The sequence below is a fragment of the Symphodus melops genome (genome assembly GCF_947650265.1).
Source record: "Symphodus melops genome assembly, chromosome: 1".
NCBI classification, from domain to species: Eukaryota; Metazoa; Chordata; class Actinopteri; order Labriformes; family Labridae; genus Symphodus; species Symphodus melops.
This window is the reverse complement of record NC_136691.1, coordinates 43759438-43777029: the sequence shown is the minus strand read 5'-3', so window position 1 is coordinate 43777029 and position 17592 is coordinate 43759438. Positions and strand designations below refer to the sequence as shown.

General features: G+C 37.1%; 1 protein-coding gene across 1 annotated transcript in view; it reads right to left on the bottom strand.

Moving 5' to 3' along the window:
• The window catches only part of LOC306823567 (protein unc-13 homolog B-like), a 72339-nt gene that overhangs the window by 32744 nt on the left and 22003 nt on the right, over positions 1-17592 (bottom strand). The window contains exons 6-15 of the mRNA XM_079343168.1: positions 17155-17229; positions 15120-15339; positions 14714-14941; positions 10231-10372; positions 9407-9576; positions 9032-9147; positions 8548-8711; positions 6215-6365; positions 1270-1338; positions 647-736 (exon numbers count right to left, since the gene is read on the bottom strand). Coding sequence (XP_079199294.1) covers positions 647-736; positions 1270-1338; positions 6215-6365; positions 8548-8711; positions 9032-9147; positions 9407-9576; positions 10231-10372; positions 14714-14941; positions 15120-15339; positions 17155-17229 — 1425 coding nt within the window. The remainder of the gene's footprint in view (positions 1-646; positions 737-1269; positions 1339-6214; positions 6366-8547; positions 8712-9031; positions 9148-9406; positions 9577-10230; positions 10373-14713; positions 14942-15119; positions 15340-17154; positions 17230-17592) is intronic.

Genomic DNA, 17592 nt, shown 5'->3' with positions numbered 1-17592 from the left:
TGGCATTCTACTGAGTTAATTATCTAAAAGAAAAAAAAATAAAGAAAAAATATCGATTTTTGGAAACTATGAATCGATTTTAAATCTTAAAAGAGATTGAATCTCAATTTTGAAGTAAATCATTTTTTTCCCCCATATGTATGAATAACTAATATGAGGTTTTCACTGCTTTGCTGAGCTTGAAATGTAAAACATACATAGGATTTACGTCAATCAAAAATACAAAAAATTACAAGGTAAAGTGGGGTTGTTCTCTACCCGTGTGAAGTCTTCACAAGGACCAAAATGGGCCTTTTTCTAGCAGCAGTAGAGTGGAGATTTCAGGTTATGGTATCGAGGCATGTTTTATGTTTCTTTTAATTCTCACATAATCTTTCAGATTATAAGACAAAATGCTGAACTTGGTGAACCAAGCTGCTTGTAGACTGTTAATATTGATAATTCACTAAAACAGAAGTCTTTCACAGTTCTTCATAGCTAACTCTTGGCTACACCCAAAGCCTAAAAAAGTTGACCACCACTCCCACACTATATCTGTGCCGTTGATTGGTCAGCATTTCTCTAATTTCCAAATCAATTCAGAATTCTTCACATGCCAAAAAAAATCTTGTCATGGGTGAATGTTATACAAATAACTTGTTTTCACCTTCATTCTGAAGAATGTGATGCTGGTAAGTAGATCCACAGTCGACTTGAGGTCACTGAGGCGAGGCTTGCTGCTGGCTGGGAAGTTGTTCTGCAGAAAAACAATAAACAATTTAGAGATCTAATAAATTCGATTCAATTTTCTCTTTTGGACATATCGTTTTTATGTTGGTAATTTGCCTAATAAGGTTCATCTAATCAAGCTTCCACTTTACTCATCTTATAATTTATGAATGCATAGCTGATTACAAGCAAAACGTCACAATGAATGCAGAGAGACTGAGGCTCAGCTTTTTGAAAGAATAAATAAACATTAGAAAACCTGCTGGGAAACTGAAATTGACATTAAGAGGGAAAAACAAACAACATCTGAGGATGAAGTATTTTTAACATCAAGAGCATATTGGAGGAAATCAACCAGCCAAATGACAGCAGAAGGGGGTAAATATTTGTTGAAGACAACATTTGTCAGTTTGGCGAAGATGATGAGTTCATACTGAGTTCTTGTATTCACATGTACGCCAACACACTGATTGCATTGGGACATACTTAAATGTCATTTGAATAGACTGAACAGATCTATAGCTCTGTGTGGTGGAGGAAAGAATAAAAACAAAGACTCACTCTGTACATGGACAGGTCAATACGGAGAGAGTTGTGCAGCTGATCCAGGAGCTTTACAAAACGATCTCTCTGTTGAAAGGAGAAAAGAAAACGCCAAGACATTATGTTCAGAATCTTGTTCAAACAGTGTGAGAAAAACAGAGACATGATCAATTTACTGCCCGTGTGTGTGTGTGTGTGTGTGTGTGTGTGTGTGTGTGTGTGTGTGTTTGAAAGTGTCTGCATGTCTGTCTACATCTGAAGATGTGTATTGTCGCACTGTGCAAAGTAAAATGAAGACTGGACCAATGCAGAGAAGAAATATATGTATTTATTTATGTACTTTGTGTCTTGTTTGTCGGTTACCCAACCCTGAGCATGATGTCTAATGGAAATGGATGTTGAGTTCAAATGTTGGATTCATTGAGCTGCCATGGTTACAGACATTTGACTGCAAATGACTGTTGTTTGTTTCTTGAAGGCAACCGTTTTTTTTTTTTTTGTTTTTTTTTAAACAAACTTAATGCCTCAGTGGTGGGTGTATAAGCAACTCTGTCAAACTTCTTGGTGCACTGTTATGACAAATATGTGTGTCCCCAAGGTGTGCATACTGCATTCAAAGTACATCATTAATAAGAGAATGTGCACTCCATACGGTAGAGAAAAGTACAGAATGTGATTTTGATATAAGAGATATGACACATATGAACAGGAGGAGCTGGGGACTCAACTACTTTATGATCAATGGCCATCTGCAACAAGCACCTGAGCTTCAATCAGCCGTACAAATCCCATTGCTTGTCTTTTCATTTATCTACTACCTTCTTATGTAATTTACTGTATATATAATGTATAAGCCCTGCCAGGTAAGTAAACAAACATTGAGAGCAAAAATATGCTGTAGCAGAGAGAGTCATGACATGACTGGCAAGAAAGATTGAAAAGGAAGGAAGAAAGAGAAGCAGGGTTTCCTACCCTCAGAAAGTTGTACACTAGTTTGTAAGAAACAAAGAAATCTGATAGTCATTACCACCAGTGAATCTCTCATTGGTCAAATTTGATTGTATCACAGCATAAAAGTTTCTTTGAAATCTGTCATTCTTCATAACTTCAGTCACCAAGGAACCAGTGATAGTTGTATAGCAATTAGTTTGTGCATGGTTTGTGTATTCGTCTTCCTTTTGTTTTCCTTTCTAAAGACCCAACGTTAAGATTCGCCAACACGAACTGGCAGTAAAGAGAAATGAAAAATAAAACTGCCAACTTCTAATCCACACTTGACAGACACTTTTCACTTCAGTTGTGTTTGTGTGTATCTGTATGTCTCAGGATGGCAGGGATAATATACAGTAATTATGTAGAGGAAAGCAGAGACACACCGCTTGTTATTGCATCTGACCCATAAGAATTAAAATTCCGAGGAGATAAGTTTGGTTTGGCTAGTTTCCCCTTATCTCAGTGCTATAAAAGTAGCTCACTTGTTTTTAAACCATCATTCTTTTTTCTTGTCTTTTTTCCCCTCTCCATTTGAGCCTATGTGATTTTGGTGATGATTCCAGTAGGATTACTTCAAGACACCTCAGGACAGCAATTGTCTCCAACTCCACTCCAACCTGACACTAATTCCCTTTTAGAAATGACTCTTTCAGGGATAAGGTATCTGCTGTAAGATGGAAAGTATAAATTCTCAGGTCTTCATCTACAAACCTTTTCTTCTTGTCTGTCAGTGTAGCCTTGTTATGACCCTCTGTCATTTTTTTATTTAGTCTATTATGAGATGTGCTGCCCTGTCTGCTCCTCTGCAGGGTCTTGGTGTGAATCTGTTTGAGTGTATCTGTGTCAGTGGGAGTGTGATAAAATGGATCAGATGGTTACGCAGATGCTGCTGCTGAATTGCTACGACCGGACTGACCGAACCGTGACCAGCCATAAAGCCAGCTTGACAACTTGTATTGTCGAGGACAGATCTGTCGATTGTGAGCAGGAATTTAGACAACCGTTTAGTTTGTGTGTAAATAGAAAAATATAATGTTGTTTGGAAAATATTTGTAATATTTGTAAAGCACTGTAAATAATTCTGCAGAAAGCAGAAGTAACTAGGTAAGGGAAATCCTTTTAGTTCACTAAGTTCACTATTTTTTGTCTTTTCTTGTCTTCTTTACATGTTAGGAAAGGTGCTTTTGTTAGTCACCTCTTTTGTTTGTTGTTTTGGACCCTGCTCTGTGCTGAAGAAAATAAACAGCAGTGTTAAATCGAAGTTGACCCGGACTACTGGCTTTTTTGGGAGTGGGAAGAGTGGGTGTCACTCTTATATATACAGTATATATATATATATATATATATATATTTGTTTTTTAATTTATTTATTTATTATGTATGTATGTATGTATGTATGTGTGTGTGTGTGTGTGTGTGTGTGTATATATATATATACACACATATATATATATATACATACATGTGTATATATATATACACACATATATATATATACATGTGTATATATATATATATATATACACACACACACATATATATATATATATATATATATATATATATATATATATATATATATATATATACATAGTTAATGTTCTTAATATTACAATAATACACTATACAGATGACACACTACAGAGTATAAAGAGTATGAATAAGGGGATCACGTGACAGTTTTATAACTGTCATAGCCTGACCTAAAAACAGATGTAGGTAGAAGAGATCATTACTGACCTATAAAAGGTCACACATTTTTTATATCGTCTTTCCCAATGGAAAGGCCTTCTAGTGTCCTCACAGCTTCACGTAGCGCACACACCCCTTCCTCCAGGACACACTCGGACACCTTTCACCTAAGGTAGTGTTAATAATTGTAATTGCCTGCATGTCCTTCACATACTAAGAGGACATGTTACTCGCCCTGGGAGGACTACAGTGAACTGCCCTGCTATAAAACCTGCATAAAGTTAAATCTCCAAAATAGAAATAGCCGTATTACAATGGCAACAGGTACATGAAAAGTGGATGGATCAAAATGTGGGCCAAAAAATGAATGAACATGGACATGGAATAATGATGTGAAAAAATGTGAGTTTTAGGGTCAGTCTGGAAGGAAACAGCACTTATGATTTGAGCAGGAGAGAAAAATAGAACGGCTCACACTCATAATAAGTGAACAGGCAGACAGAGTGGAAGTTTGGCCAGAAAAACATTAACCTCACTGCTGCTTGTGTGTTGTTTGTCTTAAAATGAAACAGAGGAATAAAAAAGGAGTAAAAAGATGTCTAAAAAACTCTGATCAAGAAATTAAAAAATAATTTCTAGAAAACCCAATGATTTAATGGCAAACATTAATTTTGTAGTAATTTTTAGCAATTGTACATTTTAGTGGTGGACCACGAATAAATGATTTGCAACTCATGTTAACTAAAGAGGGACTAACAAGTCATTCAATGCAATCACGGCTGTAAGATTGGGACAGAGTAGTAGAACTAGTTACAAAGATTTATTAGCTGAATATTATTATTTGGATTGGTATGCCTTTATTGGAGAGGGCAGTGGAGAGTCACAAATCAGAGAGAGAGAGAGAGAGAGAGAGAGAGAGAGAGAGAGAGAGAGAGAGAGAGAGAGAGAGAGAGAGAGAGAGAGAGAGAGAGAGAGAGAGAGGGAGAGAGAGAGAGAGAGAGAGAGAGAGGGAGAGAGTGAGAGAGGGAGAGAGGGAGAGAGAGAGAGAGAGAGAGAGAGAGAGTGAGAGAGAGAGAGAGAGAGAGAGGGAGAGAGAGAGAGAGAGAGAGAGCGGGGAATGACATGATGCAAAGGAGCCACAGGTTACATTCAAAGCTGGGCTGCCTGCTTAGAGAACTGTAGCTTGATCTGTGCTACACATACAGGATCAAACATGTTTTAAGTGCTGCATGGACAACACTAAAGTGTATGCTTGTTGATGTATTGTATTACTGATTTTTAATGCACACATTATTTGCAATGTCTTTTATTATAATTTCAGTGCCAAATTCCCTTTTATGTCCTTTGTACAGCAAGTCTTGTTGTAGAAGATGTTCTATGAATAAACTTGCCTTGCCCTTTTAAAGTGAATAATATCATAACTGATGTTTAAGAGCTCAAAGTGTCCTCAAAACAATTTAAATGTAGTCAGTTTTATGTTTATATGATAAGTCATTATGTAACATTATGTAACAGCAGTCTGAGCTTTTATTAGTTGGAGCAAAACTTGAAGCTAATTACAGCATAGGAAATGTAATGCTCTCATTACATTATCATTCACTTTCTTACATTAATTTAAGCTCAGTCATGCATTAATTAGTGTCAAGTCATTAGAGAGTAACAGAAGTTCAGTATGGTCAAACAGGGAAATGAGAATAGCTTAATGAAATGAATGGATTAAACAGAAAGCCACTTGTAAAAATGTATCAGTCAAAATAAATCATATTAATATATTTACCAGCAGAGCTTTAAAATTAGGTTACCTCTTGGGCAATAAACAGGGCTGTCTGCATCCCCTGACCCATTAAAGCAACAACTCCCAGCCGGTAGTCTGAGTGAAACCAGCACAAGAACTGTAGTCGACACTTGGCAAAGATCCCAGGAGTCATAAAACTTGACCTCGAGCTGACATTGTCCCTCTTCTGTTGCTCCCATGGGGCCTGATTTAGGACACTGCGAAGTTGGGAGTAGTTCCAAAAGTTTTCTCAGAGGTGGGACACTAGCTTTTAATGAGGAGGATTATAAACAGCACAGGAACAGCAACTAGAAGCTTTGAACCTGACAAACCCTCATTGATGTGTGGGGAGGCGCTCTACCAGATATAAGGTATTATGTACAAAATCTGTAACCTTTTGTGGTGCAATGCCTGCTTTAACAAAAAAAATAATATTTATATCCTGGATTTTGGAAAGCTTTGTGCTTATCTGTGTTTGTTGCAGAGTGAATGTCGGTCACTCACCCCGAAGTTGGAGGCTGCAAATCTGGCCGGTGCAGACACGTTGGTGGAGGCGGTGGGGTGGGCGTAGAAGGCATTGATGTTGGCCAGCAGGGTGCTCATCACTGCAGGCACCCCTGACAGCATGTACTTAGAGGACAGGCAGGAGAAATGTCTGAAAAGGAAAGGAGAGGGGATGGGAAAAGAAGAAATAGAATAGTGTAGCATTTTAGGTGTAGGTTAAAAATCATTTAAAAAGCCAGGATGGACGTAAAGAGGGAGGGAAAGGTTACAGAAAAGATGAGACAGGCAGAGACACAGGATGGAGGGATAAAGCAGAAGACATAAAGAGGCCAGGCAAAGATGGAGAAAAGTAAATGACAGTGATAACAGAAATTGAAGGTTTGGATTGACAGAGGTTTGGAGAAAGAGTTGGAAAGATGGAGTAAACAATTTAAGTATATATAGAGTTCAAATAAAAGCAGTCACATCCTATAGCGGAATTGTTCCAATTTTTCTGCAACTGCCATTAAAATATCCTCACAGCTTTAACATGGAACAGCTCTATTTCTTTTGGAAATCATCAGAGAGCCAGGAAGCTCTGGGTTTATGTGCTAGCTTCGGACGTTTCTTTAATTCCCACCAAAATATAATGTTATAAGGCATAAACAAAGCTTATATGCTTCATACAAGAAAAAATGTCCAGTTCTTAATTAAAATTTCTTTAAGGTTTTCCCTATAATAACTCGTAGAAAATTCTGTGAGTCTATGAACGTGGAATGACATGTCAACATTAGCTGCTGGAAACAGACATATCTAATAATTAAGGCCCATGTCCCATGTTTGCGCACTGGAGATTTACAAATCACACTCACAAACGAAGACATTGTACTGAAGGTAAGTTAGGGAAGGCTTGAGCTCATTCCAGCTGACCTTCAGAAAGGTTGCAAGTCAATCTGTCTCCATACTCCCATTTTGAAACAAAAAAACAATCACATCTACGTAAATTTAGAGAGACCAATTAACTTATGGTCATAGCTCTGTGGGTGGAAGCCTCAGTGTCCTGACAAAACTCAGGCAAACTCAACAGCCCCTTAGGCAATCACCAACTTTAAGGACGAACACAATTTAATTGATGTACTGTCCCTTATTATTCATGACATTTGTTCTTGTCTGCAGGCAAAAATAATGGCTAGCCTTTGCTGCTATCAGCAGAGTGCACACATACAGTAATAATGTGTGATGCAGTCAAGTTTAAAACCATAGAAAATTACATCTTCTACTCTAGAGCACGTTCTGGAGGATAAACACGCTTTTTTGGTGTATATTCTACTTATTTTACATCGGAGCAAGGGATACTTAAAGGGATACTTCACCCATTTACATGAAGCTTTGCATCATTAGAAACATAGTAGTAGTGTTGAATGGTTGTGAGTCCAACCCTCATTTTGCCCTGAGACGAGAAAAATGTGTTTTTCTTTTTCTTGAAAGTTTTCTTCATGTGATGCAAAAAGCGTCATATTGCATCACATGAAGAAAACTTCCAGGCAAAGAAAAACATATTTTTCTCGTCTCAGTGCAAAATGAGGGCTGGATTCACGACCATTCAACACTACTACCATGTTTCTAATGATGCACAGCTTCATGTAAATGGGTGAAGTATCCCTTTAACACCTAGTGGAAAAAAAGGCTCAATACAATGTCCTTTTTTTCTTTCAGATTGTTCTTGAGAAGGATGCAAAGTACCACTGAAGTCTAAAAGCTTTCATTATACAAAGATATTTCTTACATTGACTCAACACTGCTTCTGTGTATTCAAATTAGTATTTTCCTATGGTTGTGTTATTGATTGGCTGAGTCCTTATTTCCACTGGGACAAAACCTGCTACCAAATTTCATTTCCTCAACACTTCCCACTTTGGTTGTGTTATGTGCTCGAGGTCGAATGGTTTTCCATCACACTGAACAAACGCATAGATCTCCTCAGTCCCTTAAAGGTCATATTACAACAATATTATGGAATTAAACATTTGTGAGTTAATGTACATGTTCATTAAGCCCCTCCAACTGCAAGCAATGATTAAATCAAACAGCCAGGAAATTGCAGAGGTGACAGGTCATCTTTTCTCATTAGACAAGAAAATTTAATTTGAATGCTGTTTTTAGTTCATGACATCCCCTCCCACCTCTTATCAAAACAAAGAGACACACACAAGCCTACAAACATCCTACCCAGCACACCCAAGCATTTCCTGATTCGATTCACTTACACTCCCACACAATGGGCTGACATCATGGCATGTGCCTACGGTTTCAATTACCTAACATTTACACACAAAAACACACTCCATGCTTACGTCATGGCCTGGTATATGGATTCAATGCCATAGCGCATGGCAAACTCATCCACGATATCTTGCTGCACCTCGTCAAAATAAACCTTCCAGGCATCGTCTCCATGAGCCACCGGAATCTTCACCACGCCGCCGCCCTCTACGTCTGTCGAGTAGTGGAACATGTTCTGCAGAGAAACGATGAGGCAAAAGCAAAATCGACTCTTATTTATGGAAGAAGACATCACAGAATAGTTTATTCATTAAGTTATTCATGCAAATATCAAAGACATGATGTGGAGATGTTGAGGCTTAACAATCAACTTACAAACAACTCGGACATTTATGACACTTTTTTGCCATCATTTAGATTATGGTGGATTATAACACTGGAAAAACAGTTGTGAAAATATACCATAACTTCTACTCTAGTCTACTACAGTAACTGAGTATGTATGTATGTGTGTGTGTGCGGATGGCTGGGTGTGTGTGTGCGTGCGAGTTTTACCTCATGAAGGCATGTGTACTGTACATGGTAGGGTGCCACTTTCTCCTCTCCCTCAATCTCCACGCTGATCTGAAGACGAATCGCACCAGACACAGCTGACTTGTCTGTTCTCTTTTCTGCAAGCAAACACCCACAGACACACAGTTCATATGGATATTATGAATCTGTCGGAGTTAAAGGGAAGGTGAACTTTGGATTTAACACTACAACTTCAATGGTGTGGGATCCAGCTGCTCCGCAAACTGAGCAACACCCACACTCCAAGCCACACACACATAAATACCAACGATACACTTTCAGCAAACACAGGAGTGCACAATGATAAACATAAACACCACATTTTCCATATTTCCATGGCTATGATATCCTACGTACCCAGGTTGTACCAGACATCCATCTCTCCACTGAGAGTTCGGACCTCAATGATGCTCTGACCCAGGAAGTCGTCAGATTCTCTCTTAAGTCTTTGCTTCACTCGAGACTTGATGTCGTCGTCTTCGTCCCAAACACGCAACTTCACACGATCAGACGAGTTGTGGCACTCACTGTGAAAAAAGTCAACTGGGTTTATTGTAGTGTTTTGAATGAGTGAGCGTTTGAACAGATGACTAAAGAGGAGGGCATGTGGGCATGGCAGAAATGAACATATTTACAAAAATACTTCAATAATTATCATTCTGACGAAGCTAGCCACTGAGTATTTCTTGTGTATTTGAATGTCTTTAATGTGTTGCTGAAAAAAATTCCAGAGATTTTCGTGTTATTTCAAGTACGTTGTTTTAAAAAAAGGAAAAAACCTAATTACAAGATGAACAATACATTTTCAAAAAGGGTGTCAGAGTTACAGTTTGCTTCTTTACTCAATAAAGTAGGTAATTTTCGAAAAATAGCATTATTTTGGAAGAAGGCTTCCCTTGGTGCTCCTTCTGCACCCACCCCCTCCCCTCTGTGCTCACTTAAAAGCAACCCCCCTCATTTAAAGTACATGCATCAGTGTCATTGCTCCAGAAGCGGACAATAGCTCATCTCTTGCATCTCTTGAAAGCAGACACTGCGTTGTCTCATATCTCATTCAGCAATAAGTAAACTCACTCACTTTTCCAGACCTCAGGGAGCTATAGACAAGCTTTAGTAATTGTAAAGCTTGTCTAAAGGGAAGATCATTATGTAATTACATATAATAATATGTAACAACTTACAAGCTGAACTTTTCTTCCCAGACAGGGTTCAGGTTGCCGTAGATTGTCTTTGTCCTCTTCTTGGTTTTCCCCACTTGGATAGTGACATATGGGTCACTGGATCCTGTCCTGTCCTTGGCCTGGAGACCCTGTGCACTGACGACTGATAAAACACACACGCAAACAAACAGTGAGAATGACCAAGAAACTTGCATAAGAACAACAAACACCTACTCATTTCCACAAACTCCAGTCTCATTCACACACATACACACACACACAGTAAAACTCAGAAAATCCCCCTCACTGTTATGCAAAGACTCGTAACACAGCAATCATGACTCACAGTCAGATGTGCCGCAACAACATTTCTCTCTTGCTCACCTGACCTTCTGCTATTCTTTGCATCACGTCTTCAAGGTGGCTCAATGGAGTTTTTATTAGAATCTGACATGTATTTGTTTGCCATTAAATCATTGGGTTTTTTTGTTACTCCTACTCCTTTTAACGTTGACCTCTCCTGCCCTCTGTTGTCTTATTCATTTTACCATCTCTCGTTTATCTCTTCTTTTATGCTCATTCTACTTACAGCTTGTGATGAGATGTCGTCCCCACTCTCCTTTAGTTTTATTTTTTTATTGAGCACTCTCCTGGTTGATGTTAAACAAATTTTCCATCATTGTATTTAACTGGCTCATACCTGTCTGTTGTATCGCTTGTATTTCTGTTATCTGCATTTATATTATTTTTATACTTCCTGTTTGGTCCGTCTGTTTACCTCTGTTCCGTTCCTCCCTAAATGTTAAAGTATTTGTTTTTATTTGTAAAGCACTTAGTAAACAGTTTCTAAAGGCGTTATTTAAATACAGTTATTATCGTTATTCTTTGTTTTCTGCTTATTGTGTTAACAAAGTCTCTATAACAAAGTAACAAACAATAACAGAAAATATCTGTAACACCATTAACTGTTAAAAGGGTTTACATTTTTTTGTGATGATTCATGCCATAAAGTGAACTAAGTCTTAACTAAAGGCTATAACGTTGCTTCTTAATGCTAACTGCAGTCATGCTAACATTGTGCCTAATCAGCAAGGAGCTCAGAAATATTGACTCCCATGTAGTCAGGTAACAGCAAGCCTGGCTATTTCCAACAAATTCAAAAGGTGGGTCAGTAGTAGATTTCTCTCAACCGGAGGGCGGTAACACCAGCACCAGCCACTGTATCAGCTCTTTAGATACGAAAAAAGTCAACATCAATCAAATTCATATTGGACTCTTTAATATCTTTGCTCGAGTTTCATTCAGGGTCAGTGACTGATGTATTTTATCTTTACTGAAGGGATTTTTGAATATTAATTGGTTCAAATGTTCTTCTTCAAAGAGCTCTCTGTAGAGCTTCTACTGTCAGTCACCATCAGCTTCAGTCTCAAGTGATTTAAGTGTGTTTGAATGTATTTTAAAAGGGAGATGTGATAGATTTATGCTAAAATAAAAGTGACTAAAAGTAAAAATGGTAGAAATTTAAACAACTTCAATGATATAAAGAGACTATAAGTATGACCTCTCTACATTGTGTAGAGTAAAAAATGGCTGAAGGGCTGCGAATATTAAACAAGTAGGATACTTGAACAATATCAGGGCCCCTTCAAATGTAATCTGATCGGATTAAAGCTATCGTTTTGGATCAAATCTTGAACTCAGGTTGTTCAAACAAAATAACGGATTGTGAACTGGATGAGATCAAGAAATCTAATATTGGTTTTGACAAGATAAAACCTTCAGTGTGCCAAAACTTTGAGTATGATCGACTTTGATCCAAAATATCTGGAGGGCTGGATTCAGACGTGACTGCAGGGAAAACAATTTAAAATGTTTGTAACTGTTTTTTTATTATTATTATTTTTATTGTTTTATTATTATTATTATTATTTTTATTAGTATTTGCCTTTATTGCATAGGACATCTAAAGAGAGATAGGACATGTTGGGAGGATAAAGTGGGGAACATGCAGCAAAGGCCAGAGTTCAGTTTGGCCCCCCTTTTAGTCCCATATTAAATCCCATTTGGAGCACTGGTAATCTGGATTAATCTTTAAAAGTTTACTGTATATTTGGATCAGGTTGATCCAATGCACTCTTTTGGAAAAACTGGGATAAAAGTATGACGGATAATTGAACTTGGGAAATTTCATCCCTTCAGAAATACCCAAACCTTGGTTAAAAGTTAAAACTTTTGACTTTCAACCACAATTTGGTCACTTTATTATAGAGCTGTTCCCTAATTAAACAACCTTGGAGATGTAAGTTCACTTGTCAGTTTTACACTTAACAGGATGGAGAGCTCAAATTTTACTTTTCAACTCACTCACTTCGAGTATAAAAGTAAGTACATATTACTCAGTAGGCCTACTAAATTAGTCACTTTTTACTGTTACTTCAGTAGATAAATTATCAGTAATTTTCATCAAAGAAATTTTTCTTTTACCTGAGTTTCTACCTTCAACTTTAACATTATTTATCACTGGAGGGGGATTTGTTGTGCGGAAAGTCAAAACAAAGTCAGCAGACAGTAAAAGGACAGCAAACAAGACAGTAAAAAGACAGAGGACAAAAACTCCCCACTTGAAGAGAAACAACTTGGAAAACCAAACCTTAATTGTGTTATCTATTATCTATGTTATCTTTTATCTAGGATGGCATTTCACAAAATTAAACAGAAACTTTTAAAAAACATACATTGAATCTCACTTAATTTGCAGATCATGTTACTATGCAAAGAGACCTAGATCAGCATAGCAGTAAGTGACGACACTCGAGATCTGACCATGAATGATTTTGAAACTAAGCGCTAGCAGAAAGAACCTTTCTGCTCTTCACTGGAGCTCTTGACTCCTGATCAGGAAGACAAGGTGTGATGGCTGCCATGGCAACACCACTGCCACTTTATGGTATGATGTGACTGGTTGCTTTGGTAACAGTGACAGTTATGTTTGGCTAAAGGTAAAAAGGTAGGTATACATGTCTGTTTACATGAGTGACTCTGGCAGATGAACAGTTCAAGTTTCTGTAAACCTCAGGACAAACTGTCAGATAATGAAAGAGGAAGATCCATAAATCTGGCATAGTTTCAGTTTTTAGGTATTTATCTAAATACATCATTGTGTTATGCGATGTTTTTATTATGCTGTTTTTATTTCTCTGTAAGGGGACAATGAGTGTCTTGAAAGGCGCCCTTCAATAAAATGTATTATTATTATTATTATTATTATTATTATTATTATTATCTGGGAAACCCCAGACATTTTCTGTTCAACACTCTGCTTCATATTCACACTGCTACAGGTTTTCACAGCTAACAACTGTGCTGTGTTTTCAGGTGCCTTGAGGGTGCAGTTGATGGATTTGCTTTCCAGCTTTTACTGATCCTTCTTAGGATTCCATTGTGCAAAAAAAGACTCTCTTAATACAAATTTAATACAAACTCCTGAAACTGTGGTCAAAAATTTATTTCATTTGATTTCATATTTCTTTTCTTTTTGAGACTGCTCCTGAGGAGTTACCTCCTTGTTATTTACATTTCTTGCAAGAACATGATACCTTTCTTTATTCCATACTTATGTAAAATAGAAATTCAGTTCAAATGTGGACCCATAAAAAATAGAGCAAGGGGGAAATGGATATAGATTTGAAACCTTTTGGTCTCTTTAAGTATGTTACATTTACAGTTATTGTTCAAATCAAGTCAAATCTGATGATGATTTCACTTTTTTAAGTGGTGTCAACATGTCTGGTCTGTGTTGGTTTGAATACTAGACAACTTTATTTAGAAAAACTCCTGACCGGTATGATTGACTATATCGCTGGATGGTTTAACTGTGTTGAAAATGAGCTCTGCAAATCACACCCTTGAGTTGAGAGCTTAACATGCATCTCTTGATGTCTCATTTGTATTTCTTTTAAGTGTTGTTGTAATTAACAAGTCTAGTTACAATTTTTTTTGTCTTTTCTTTTTTTTAACATATCAAATTTCTGCCTGTTTGCACGCTCACATTTTAAAAGCAAAAGTGCAAATGTTTGTTTAAATCCGAATTGGAAGCTTTTTTTTATATATATCTCATTACATTTCTGAAAATATTAATAATTTTGTATAGGGACAATTAAAACTATGCCATGAGGTGCGAGTTCAAGTCCTGCTTGAGGTGCATACTACTTTAACATAAATCATCTGTGACTGATTAAAAAAGTTAAGCATGTGTACCTGTTAATTTGGCTGTCTACTATGTGTAAAAGTTTTTATTTAGAGAAACACTCTTACAGATTGTATTTGAGGTCAAAAGTCAATCATAAAGTAAAGTATGTGGTTTTGTTTAAATTCAGGTGTGGACAGTGTCCAACCTCCTCAGTACACTTTTCAATTGTCTTCTAAAACACCTATTCTAACTCCCCAACTTGAAAAAGGTAATATTCTCCTTTAGACACAGGTTTTCATTTTACACTGGACGTACTGTTGATGGTGATCTTGGCAGACCACTTTGAGGTGCCATCCAAAACACTCTGCTTGATGCCCTTCATGTACTGTATGTGGATCATCTTGGTGATGTTGAATAGCTTTCGGATTTCCTCAAAGATCTCCGGCTTGTTCCTCTCGCGGATCTTCATCCTGTCCTTCATCGCTGTGATGATGTGTTGTGTCCGGTCCTCCGCCCCTGTCTTTGAGCTCTTCTCTGCTGCTCCTATACAAGAAAAGGTGGAGGGAAACATATATGATGTTTTTCAGAGAATAAGTGAGAATAAATGAAAAACTTTAACTGGAAACAGCATTTATCAGGAAAAAAGTTTCAGAAGAGGTGGAGAAGCCCCATTTAACTTCAGGAGGAGAAATTTTTTAAGATGTTTGATCGTTTTACGTACTCTGCAGGCAGTCAGCGTTCAGCAGCTCTTGGCATTTCTCATGCACTTTGACCCCACACTCTGCACATCTCATCCCCTGCCGAGCGATGCCCCACAACAGACCCTCACACTCGTAGCAGTAGGTTGGCGTGGTTGCCGTCCACACCTCAAAATTGTGTGGTGTGGTGCAGGAGATGGGGTAGATCAGGGCCTGCAGCGTCTTCTTGTAGACATGGGTTTTCTGTTGAAGACAAAGGAGAAAGAAGGATGTATGGAAGACAAGAAAAAAACTAATTGCAGGGTTTCTAACAAAAAAGCAAAATGAAAAAAAAAAATTGCATGACAGATTTTCAAAGAAATTGTGCAAGAACAAGAGAAGCGTGGGATACAGTTTGAAAAAGTGAATGACACCATTACAACCAAGTGCAGAGGTACTTGTGGTACGTGTACAGAGATTTGTGGTACAGAAAACAGAAGACGAAAATGGAAAAAAAAAAGAAAAAAGAAGGAATTAATATAAAAGCCACAAAAATATTCTTCCTAGTCTGATATTTAGGAATAAATAATCATAAAACTAAATATGAGAAAAAACGGTGGCTACAAATAAAAAGGTTTTAAAACAGAGCTAATTTGTGTTTTTTAAAATTCTCTTTATTGATGAACTGGATTCTGCTGTTGTCCAGTGTAGGAGGAGTGTGGGAGGAGGTGAACACATCTCCACAGAATGAGAGAACACCTTGACTAAAAGCCCAGCACAGAGTTTGGGAATTTGAGTCATCATTGTGATGCCCATCATTATTACACTGTAGTGGTTATATAGTGGTGTGAATAGTGGGGACGATTAAACATTATGTAAGAAAAACAATTGTTTCTACTGTATGTAGATCTCTGTGTTATTTAACTCATTTGTGTATTACATTTACAAAACCATTTTGTCTTATCTTGTTTTACAACCGCTGATTTACTTCATTGCACTCCAATGCATCATATAACTAAAAGAAACAACTAATGAGAAAGGCTTTGATTTGATTAGAATAGATGTCCATTTTTAATTGAAAATGGTATCATATTAAGACAAATTTCAGCTGACAACATGAGGAAATCTGCTCAGGGTCTATCATTGTGCCAGCCATCTCTCCATTAATGCATCTCCATAAGTCTTGCTTGTGTGAGTGTGTCTCTAAAATAACAGAGTGCGACAAAAAAAAATTGAAAAAAGCCCAACATTAATTTAGATGAATCCAGTTTCTAAATTGCCTATGTTCATTTTAATCCAGAGGTAATTTCATACTTTCAGATTTGATAAAAAAAACATTTACTGTTTTTACAATATGTGCTCATTTTATATGTAGAGTGTGAAAAGTATAAAGATGAGTAACACCATCATACAGGTCACACTAAAAACTGCAGCCTATATTTAAGCTTAAACTCAAAGGTAAAGGCAAACTTCAAGATAACTCTGCATAGCATTGTGTTAACTACATGTTTTTGTTGTTTTAGAGACCCATACACATGATAACAAAATGACTGTTTAAGTGCAGAGTTAGTGCATTCAATCTCCATTACAGAAGCCATGTTTCCCACTTTGTTTGACCTGTGTATAGTTTGCACAATAAAATATATAAAGATATGGTTAATTACATTAAATAAATAAAGTTGGAAGGTTCTCTGTTCTCCACTGTATTGTTAACTTTAACTTACTTTATAACTTGAATAATTAATGTTTCAGAAATTATTATTTAATCACTGTCATGACTTTTCACAGTACATTAAGAGAGGCACAAACAAACAATAACTAACAATAATAAGCTTTGCTGCTCCGGGCTTTATTAAAACCAGAGGCCGACTAAAGCTGACTCAACCAAATTCAGAGTCCACAGTATATTGGATCTCCAACAATCAGATTAACAATAAGGCTGCAGAAGTATGGATAGCGAGAACAGTGTGCGTGAGTATAAGTGTAAGTTTGTGTGGATCCCTTTTAGCTGGCCTCCAGGTGAAAGAAGATACTGTAGATATCTATAATATCATAAGTTTAGTGTATTTAACCACTTACAAGCTCTTCGTCTTTCAGGGAGGTCCTGGTGGCCAGTGTGTGGGCGAGTCCAGCTTTTCTTGACTGTATCATAGACTGGAAACAACAGAGAAATGCATCACTCATAACAGCCAGAGAGAACCAAAAAAAACAAAAACAACAAACAATAAATTACTCTGAAGTTCAGTAAAACTGCTCAGTTTGTATGCCCACTTTTAGTCACCCATCTTTCCATGACCTACCTCGAGGCCAACACCAATGTATGTATGCATAAATATATGTACAACACTTCAATGGATCTTCACTGTAGGATTTCTAACAAGAGTTTTTTTAATAGAGAGAAATCCAGTCAAGTTTCTCAGTAGATACTTCTGAGTTTTCGATCAATCTTCTCACATAAGTCTTGCATACTTGCTAAAAATGTAAACTACTCCAACTCCATTAAAAATAGGCTGTAGC